General features: G+C 39.5%; 1 protein-coding gene across 1 annotated transcript; it reads right to left on the bottom strand.

Annotated features, from left to right (window-relative positions):
* Nucleotides 1-490: 490 nt before the first annotated feature.
* On the bottom strand, nucleotides 491-9,098 carry fam83b (family with sequence similarity 83 member B). Its single transcript, XM_020709645.2, has 5 exons — nucleotides 8,847-9,098; nucleotides 7,360-7,833; nucleotides 6,329-6,493; nucleotides 4,931-5,055; nucleotides 491-4,681 (listed from the first exon to the last, which is right to left on the bottom strand). Exons 1-5 carry the CDS (start codon nucleotides 8,904-8,906, stop codon nucleotides 2,791-2,793), a joined length of 2,715 nt encoding a protein of 904 aa, XP_020565304.1. The 5' UTR covers nucleotides 8,907-9,098; the 3' UTR covers nucleotides 491-2,790.

Raw genomic sequence — 9,098 nt, 5'->3', positions numbered from 1 at the left:
AATGAGAAATTTTTTAAGGCTTAGTGTAAATGAGCTTAAAAAACACAAATGAACTAAAAATTAATTCTGAACAAGAGTGTCTGAATTGAAGATTCACTGAGACTTTCAAGACTTTAAATAGAGGCTTTGCATTTGTAATCTAATTATGTAGCTCAAGACAACATGCTGGGATTCTGGGAAAGGTTCACAGATTGCAGGTCTGAAGGGTTTAATTACCTGCAAAGGCTTTAACATTCAGAATTTTCAGAACCGCAAGACACCTGAAGTTCCTTCCCATCCACCTGAGATGATTTTTTAAACATTTTTGCATGATGTGTTGACAAAGTACAGATCACTGAAAGGCTTACACATTTTTACTGCTTAGTTTTTTACACTTTTCATTTTTTAAGTTGAGGTTTGTTGCATATATTTGTTTTATACATGTTGTCAAGTAAGTTCTTTTTTGTTCTTTTGTTTGTGCTAATAAGTAGTCACAGCCGACATGGCAAACTTGCTCAAAACACGTCCTATGCTTTATTTTTCTTTGTGCTCAGACAGGAAAAACTGCTTCTCACATTTCACACTTTCCCAATTATTTTGTTCTTAAAAACAGAGCAAAGGAAGCAATATGCAAAGTATTTATGTCGTCAATTAACATTTTCTTTCATTCAATTTAAAAATAATCTAATGGCACAGTATTTTAAAAAAAACACACACATTAAAACATTCTTTAAAAATCCAAAGAACAATCAATTGTGACATTTTTTACAAAATGTGTTCATTGTAAACATTCGATTTTGATAAAACCACCATTTAAAATTTTAAAGTATACATTGGAAAAGTTATGAAAAATACTGGCAGGTGCAGGCATCTTTAGGGCTTTGCCCATTGAAGGCAAACCTAAAAAAACTGGGTTACTAGAATAGATATTTTTGAAGAATTGAGTTTCCTAAACATACTCAAACGTGCAAGTTTATCTTTAAAATATGTTTCAGGAAATTCCGCTCAATTCCTTAATTTGTTTGTCTGGAGCTAACCTCAGTCGTCAAACCAAATTATCACCAACTAATGTTAAGCTCCACTCACAGTTCACCCCATAAAGGAAAACAGAAATTATTATTTTCAAATATCTCTGGATAAAAAACCCTAAAAGGTCAATAGTTGTACTAGAAATGATCCCAAAATAGCATCTACAAACTTACAGTATCCACACACTCAAAAAAACATAAACTGGTTTTGTCAAATTCAAAAAAAAGAAAAAGATTTTGTATCAGTGGAACATTTAATATCCTAACAATTAGAAACCTTTTTCTTACCTTAAATGTTTCTATACATCTTTTCAAAATTCAATTTTTCCCATTTGCTTAATAATGAAGAAAAAAACCAGTGTTTGCATGAATCAGTGTTCTTGACTTTGCTGAGACACTAAAACATTGCTCAGACTTCAACATGAGTATTTACAGTGGCGGTTCTACCCTGAATTACTCCCCGGGCGAGACCCTCCTCTGGCCTTTATACCTTTTTTATACCCGCAGCCCCCCCCCCGTTCGTCATACATTTCCAGAAGGAGCGCGTGCAGCTGCACCCAGGGGCGCCAATTCGCTACATGGCGGCGCAATTTTTATTTTTATTTTTTCATCAAGCACTGAGCCGCGGCCCGCGACCGTTGCCCCCCTGGAAGAAGATCCAGCCAGGTTTGCGCATGCGTTTTGCGCTCCGTGCTCACCTCTCAGCCTGCATCCTTCACCCCGCGCCCCCTCCCTTCTCCTTCTTCACCCCGCGCCCCCTCCCTTCTCCTTCTCACACACATTTGCGTCTACTTCTCAAAGACAGGAGAGAGCGCAGCTGCGGGGCGGGGGCGCCGCCAGGTTTCAGGCTGTTACAAACTCTGTGATATAAGTAAACCAATAGTGATGCATAAAGTATTTTACAAGAGCTGAGCCGCTGGCGCCGCCCCTCCGTCATTTTTCCGCCCCGGGCGATCGCCCGTATGGCCCGTGCCTAAAACCGCTACTGAGTATTTATAAATGTTTTGTCAGTCCATCCATTCAGAAGAGAATCACCTCTGAACCCAAGACACCTAGTATTTAAGTGTGACAATGCAGAATCATTTAAAAAAGGACATAACGTTCATGTAGGAAGTAAACACTTTGTTTTAAATGGGAATGAAATCTATGAATAAAGCTTGTAAAGGGCACAGCATGTGTCGCTTTAATTGTTATAATTTTTAGCTAAAGTGCAAATGTGATGAAGTATTTTAACCCTTTTTCTCACAGGAAACTGAGCTGCTTCAAAAATACGTTTCATTTTTTTTTAAACTGCTGTCGGCTATTTGTCTTTAAATCTTTCCAAAAAAACAACCAGAAGGATGCAATCAGGTGTGTTCACAGACGTGGGTAATGTCAGCTTGTATACTGAAGGTATTTGTGTTATCATCTTTACCTTGAGTGGCTGTCAAGAGTTAAGCACACAGTTTCTAAAGTGGCGACACTTTGGTATGTCCCGCCTTCACACCCACAGTTAAAAAATCAGGTTCCTGCATGGCTTTTTTTAACTGTTATGGCATACTGCTGCTTTGTTTGGAGGTGTTTGATTTATGGTTGAAGTTCACAACAAAAGGAAGTTTGTACATCATTTTCATGTTTGAATAAAGCTTTCTCATCATTCCTGTACATTCCTTGTGTATCTGAGTGCAAAAAATAAAATAAAAAAGTCTATTAAAAGTGTAAACATCTTTTGCAAAGTCAGTGCATTTGGACTGCTGGAACACACTGTGACATGTCACCAGCAGAATGTGCATTTGTGTGAATATTACTTGTTCTTGTGTAATAAACTTCCCATTCTGTGAAACAGTTTCTCCAGCTTGTTTTCATGGTGCGCTTTTGTAACCCGAATGACGCTGTGTTCAACATCGGCTTTGGAAAAGCTCTTGCTCTTTCCCTGAGAGTTTGGAAGTTTCTTTTCTAATGAGCAGAATGGTTCAAATCTGCTGTACAGGCGGTTCTCTGAGCCCAGCCTCAAGCTTCTGTCAGGAGCAGAGGTTTTCTTCGGAGCCGTAGTTTTGTCGAAGGCACTTTGGGATGGACTTGGGTTTTCCTCCGTTACAAATCGGGGTTTTGAAAACTTGGGATTATCTTCCTCCCCACTGTTCTTGTAGTTTCCGGAGGCTTTGACAGAGCTGCTCATGGTTTGGTGAAGATTTTTCCCTCTGCAACTTATCCTTTCCTCCTCCTCCGCTGTCAACGTGTCTGTGCTATCACCTGAAGTGACACTTGGTGTTTTCATGCTGTCAACTGGATCTGCCTTTCTCTCAGGTATGTTCAACAAAGATTTGATTTTCCAGTTCCGCTTCTTCTCTGGAGAGCTGGCATTGTTGGGTCTGTCGATGGAGTTTTTGTGCCCCAGGGCTGCAGCAGACAGCGTTCTGGACAGAGGTTCCTTCCAGATTTGAGAGTTGGAGCTCTTTGTGTTTGTTACACTCTTAACGTCGTAATGGGAGATGGACCTTTGGTCTTCTTTCAGACTGGATCTGTAGGCTTTGCTCTGAGTGTTTATGGCTGCAGTGCTTCTGCTCACAGGTGTGCTTTCGAAAGAGCCGTACAACTCATCTGGAGATTCACATGCAGGCTCAGTGTTTGATCGTGGATCTGCCACACTGTGCCTTTTGTACCAGTTGTCTGTCAGATACTCAGGGTTTGTGAGTATTTGTTGAGTTCTGCCTAAGCTGGCGTAAGAGTTTTTTCCTGGACCAAGGCCTGAATTAGGAGAAAAGTCATCTATAATCTGCTGACTTTGTTGCTTTGCCATGAAATCCTCAGAATTTACTCTTTTCTCTGCTTCCTCTGGATTCCACTTCATCGACGAGTGGTGCAAATGTGTTTTAGGTGTTGCAAGGGGACCAACACCTCTGGAGGTGTTTGTGAATCTGGGGAGCCCCATTTGTTCTGGTAAGGTGGGCCCCAAAGCAAGAGAGTTCCTTATTCTTCCCTGCATAAAGGAACCACCTTTATCGAGTTCTCCAAACTGGTCTAAATAGTCACAAGGCTCTGCAAATGGGGTGTCGGAGTTGTTGAGATACGTTTCTATCCTCCTTGTTTGCATTAAAGACTTGGAAACATTTTGCAAAGGGGACTTGTTTTGCTGCATGAAGGGGACTTGTTTCATGCTCTGGCCTCTGTACTTTTGAGGTACTTGCAGATAATTGTTCTTGGAGTGGTTGATCTGGCCGTTTTTTCCATCTCCAACATTCCAGTTGCTTCCTCTGAGTTTCAGGTGCTGGGACAGGTACCCATCTCCTCTTTCCCCTGCATAGCTGTGCCTTTTGTTATTGTTCATGGAGTCCTCAGAATCAAAATAAGGAAATTGGGGCTTGTGACCATGAACAGTAATTCCATTCCTAATATTATTTTCCTTATCAAAAGGCCTATCCTCTAGATCTCGCATAAGAAAATTCCTCTCATTGGTTCTCTGATAGGCTGTGTCGAAAGAGAACCTGAGTTGGTCGTGACGACCAATTAACTTAGTCAGAATCGGCTGTCCAATTAAGTCATTCTGCACAGACCAACCCTCCGGAGAAGACAGCTCTGCTGGCACAGTCGACCTGGCGTAGAGAATTCGAAACTCCTCATCGTAGGACTTGACAAGGTGTCCTCTGATGACCTGAACCATGCTCTGATTGATCTTCTCAAATGACCAGGTATAACTGCAAAATACAACAACAACAACAAAATCAATTCCACTTTAAGAAATAGTAATTTACAAGAGATTTATTTAACTAAAAGTGTGTATTTATGTCTAGGTGTTGAAGACTCTAAATTAAGTTTAAAAATTTAAGGTTTAGTAAATTGTTTTTAATTCTTTTTTTAAGCAAATGACTGTAAAAGCTCAAAAATGTGGGTAATACACTTCAGTGCTTCTTAAAACAATCCCATGCGTTTGCTGCATCATTTACCTGTAGGAGCCGTAAATTGCAATGTGGCAGTCTACCAAAAGAAACTTCTGCTCCAGTGCTCCATGAAATTTAGCTCCTGAGCGACAGAGGTAATCCTGGCCTTTCACGGTGCGCACTCTCATATACTGTTGACAGAGCAGTGAAAGGAACAAGTTGCTAGTGGCAAAACATCTGTCAGGAGTAAATCCGCTGCACAGAGAAGCCAACAGCCATCTTAGTTCTAGAGTTGTTCTGTTTGTGACTTGTTACATGCATTTGAACAAAGGTGTGTTTGAGTCTTCACTCCTTTTCCAAAAATGTAGACTCCACCCAATAAACAGGTTGTCAAATACTTTCACTTAGATTTTTTTCTCTCAGTGGTGGACACGTTTACTTTTTTCAATTTAATGATTAAAATGTGTCAAACGTGTTGTTGTTAAATATGTGCTTTGCAGTAATCTATGAAATTAGATTTGTTGCTTAAGTATTGTCTGTCTTAAAAAGGTTTCCTACTCATAATAAGAGATTTGTGTGTCTGTTATAAGATTTGAAGATCTGAAAAAAGAATTTTCTGTCTTTAAAAAGATTTTGTACTTGTAGAAAAAGAAGTTTCATTGCTGCAATAAGAAATTTATGAGTCTGTAAAACTGTTCAATAACTGCAGAAAAAAGTCTGCAAAAATGCTTTGTCCGTGTGTGAAACGACACATTGGTCTACAATGACAAGTCGCAAGTACAATTCTTTTGCGTCTCAACCAATCAACCAATCAGCAGCCGTCCCCTGTCACCAAATTGGTGCACTGCTTGGACTTGCCGATCAGATGCATGATATCCATGCCAGGAAAAACAAAACAAAGCAAAGAAAACAAAATAAAGATTCTTCATTCTACGCCTAGCTGACAAGCCAAAAAGTTAGAGCATAGTCGAAATATGGTTATTGATGTGTTTCATTACGAGATTGCAACAAAAAAATAAATCAATGTCATTATTAGTTTCAGGAAATTCTCATGGTATGTTCTTCCATTTTATCTCATCCCCTTAATGTTGAAAAGACATCATGCATCCGATCGCCTGGTCCAATCAGCACACCAATTGGATGACAGTGGATTGGTTGATTTGTTGAGACAACTAGTAACTTGAGTTTTGTCATTGCACATCAATGCGCGTGCCCTTCCTTGCATGTGACATTTTTATACACACAAAGCATTTTTTCCAACGTGTAATTTTCTCTACAGTTACTAAACAGTTTTACAGACACACATATATTTCATATATAAGTACGTAACTTTTTTTACAGATGGACAATGCTTTTGCAACAAATCTAACTTCATATTCATTTACTGGTTAATGTTGAATGATAAAAAAGGAAACATCTGAAAGGGGAAATTAAAAAAATCAGGCGTTTAAACACCAAACTCACCCGGAGTTGTTGAACTTTGATGTCCAAACTTTCTGCCATTGAGAGGAAACTTTTCAGATGGGAATGATCCAAAAGCACATAGACTGCAACTCCTTGTATGGAAGCATCAACGGCTTCTTTGAAAATATCCACATCGGTGAATGCGTCCATCACGAGAGCAATGACCTGAAAAGACAGGAGTCAGAGTAAATTTTATGCATTGCAGCAGGTTTTTACCCAGAAATCCATCTGTTAGCAGAAACACAAAACAATAACTGGAAATTTGATGGCAAAGAAAAGAGGACAAATATCTTATCACGCGAGCAAGACGGAGGCGAGTAAAAGCAGTCAATACAGCTTTTGAAGAGAGCAATGTCAGATAGTGGAGGATAAAAATGGGATAAACAACTTGTTTTTTGTTTGTTTTTGTAAAATTTGGACCTGCGCTGTATCTATTGATCCAAAATCAAGTTTCTAGTCACATTAGGAACATTTTTACAAAGAACAGAGACAGCCTTAACATTCAAAACGCAGGTGGGTTAAGGACACAGTCAATTATAGAAAATTTGAAGTGAGAAAGATTTATGTGCTGTCATTTTTTATCTTTCAGATGTTCAATAACAGGCTGTGCCTGTTTCTTAACACTCCTGTAACATCTTGTATGCTATAATTTAAGTGTACTTGTCACATTGTTGTTATTCAACAGCTCAGGGAGGGTTTTTGCATTGATACGTGAAAAGCAGATTTCCTCCTTTGGGAGTTTCTTTACAGGAGATCTAGAGGTTGAGAGAGAGAAGTTGCAAGTTTCTTATAATTTCTATAAAATAACTTGTTTAGATTTATTTTGACAGTCTGACAGCTAACTTACCTTTAAAAGTTCAATTTGTTTTTTGTTAAAAAGATAGATTTTTAAGAGGTTTCTAACTAATTTTCCAGGGTGCTGTGCAGAATTCAATGAGTGAAATCAGCAGGACACACTGTCTGGTGACTTTGTAATATTATGGAGGAAGTGTGAAGCTAATCATGAGAGCTGTTGTTTACTTTAGAGTTACCTGTCTTGCATCCTGAATGTGCTTCCGGATCACCTCTTTTATGGTTGGGTTGTTTGGTCTCGGTGGATGGAAGAGCAAATCTATTTTAGTCGGAATTTTCTCATCCAAGAAATCTGGCCATCCCAATTCTAAATTTGGTGTTTCCGCGTCTGATTTCACAGGCCAATATGTCCCCGAGGAGGATTGCTTGTCTGCTGGACAGTTCTTCTCCTCTATGCTGGTTTGAGGTACCAACTGTTCTGCGTTTGTGGTGATGAAAAAGATTTCCTCATCAGACAGGATGTTCCCGATTCTTTCTGCTTTGAGGACATCATGGTAAGCCTCTCTGCCTTCTTCCACCAGGCGATCAATGGCCAGGCGATATGCCTCTTTGTAATGAGGCTGAACGTAGAGCTCAGATTTAAACTCCCCCCTCATTGAGGACAGCAAGGAAAACTCTGGCGAGTCCATCCCTTCACAGAGTTTCTGCGGAGCCTGTCAAAGATAAAGGAGATCAATAAGATGTTGAAAGTGGGGCCGTCAGAAACAAAATTTAGAAGAGGTTATAAAAGTTTAATGAGGCAAAGTAAACTTTTGACACACAAATATTAATCAAATATGACATGTAGTCAATCTAAAAAAAAAAAAAAATGAAAAAATGTCAGTGATTCAATTTATTCTTTCAGTTTGATGAATCAATCCATCTGCTGTTTATCCCAGGCGGGGTCATGAGGGTTGCCAGCTGCCTTAGGGCAAAGGTGGGGTACACCTGGGACACACACACACACTAAGCTCACCCACCAATCAACCTACCACAATGTTAGACAAAAGGAAGAAGCCGAAAACTACACATGCACGGAGAAAACATGCAGACTTCAGGGACCCGGGATTTGAACCAAAGCCTTCCTTCTACACACAAAAAATATGCAAAATGTTGCAGATAATGTGGTGCACTAAACATTGACTCAAGAGAGAAACACTGGAAACTAATTAACAAACATCTTAAAACAGTTCCTGGTTCCCTGTTAACTATAACACACCTTAATAAACAGTCCTAACAGACTCATGTTTGTAAAGCTTGTCCCAACAAGTTTTTATCAACTTTGAACCAGCTGTCAAACTAGCTGTCAAATAAATGCAAATGAATCCTTTGAGAATATGCCCCCACAAAGATGTTTTTAATAAAACATGGATCGTTGTAGAGCGACTTTTTAAATTTTTGAATTTTAGGAGAATATTTAGCATTTTTTTAAGCTTCAAAGTGTCAAGAGCACCTCAGTGTTTCACTGCTTCAAGAAACAGTCCAGCAGGTATTACAGCATATTAAGCCACATAACCTTGAAAAATACATCCCTTTATTCAAATGCCTTATCTCAAACTTACCCTTTATCACTAAAATTAACTTGCAAGCGAGACATTCAGAGTCCTGACAGAGCGCCGGCATTTCTGCCAAGTTTCAAAAGCTCACTGATTCTGTCAGTAAATCACACTCAAAAAGAGAGACTTACATTTAGAAAGTGACCGTTTAGGAAATCCTCCGGACTGCCCCTAAAATATCCCACCTCCATTTGTGTTGCTTGGAGCAGCTGCTGACTCCCAGCTGACAGAGACACAGACAAGAAGTTGTCTGAACACGAAACAGAGGCAGGCTGCAGATAGAGGGTGTGGATTCCAGTTTTGACATGCAAATTGTCCAGCTCAAAACTGCCTTACAGGCAGACGCAAACCTGTTTGAAACATTTGGCCCCACCTTCTGTTTT

The sequence above is a fragment of the Oryzias latipes genome, chromosome 15 (genome assembly GCF_053564925.1).
Source record: "Oryzias latipes strain Hd-rR chromosome 15, Olatipes_Hd-rR_3.1".
NCBI lineage: Eukaryota > Metazoa > Chordata > Actinopteri > Beloniformes > Adrianichthyidae > Oryzias > Oryzias latipes.
This window is presented reverse-complemented; position numbering and strand designations above follow the sequence as displayed.

Coding starts and splice junctions, on each gene's coding strand:
- fam83b (XM_020709645.2), bottom strand. CDS start 8,906: ATGGAGGTGGGATATTTTAGGGGCAGTCCGGAGGATTTCCTAAACGGT. Junction 6,494..7,359: donor ACATTCAGGATGCAAGACAG/GTAACTCTAAAG, acceptor CTGTCTTTTCAG/GTCATTGCTCTCGTGATGGA. Junction 4,682..4,930: donor GCAATTTACGGCTCCTACAG/GTAAATGATGCA, acceptor TGTATTTTGCAG/TTATACCTGGTCATTTGAGA.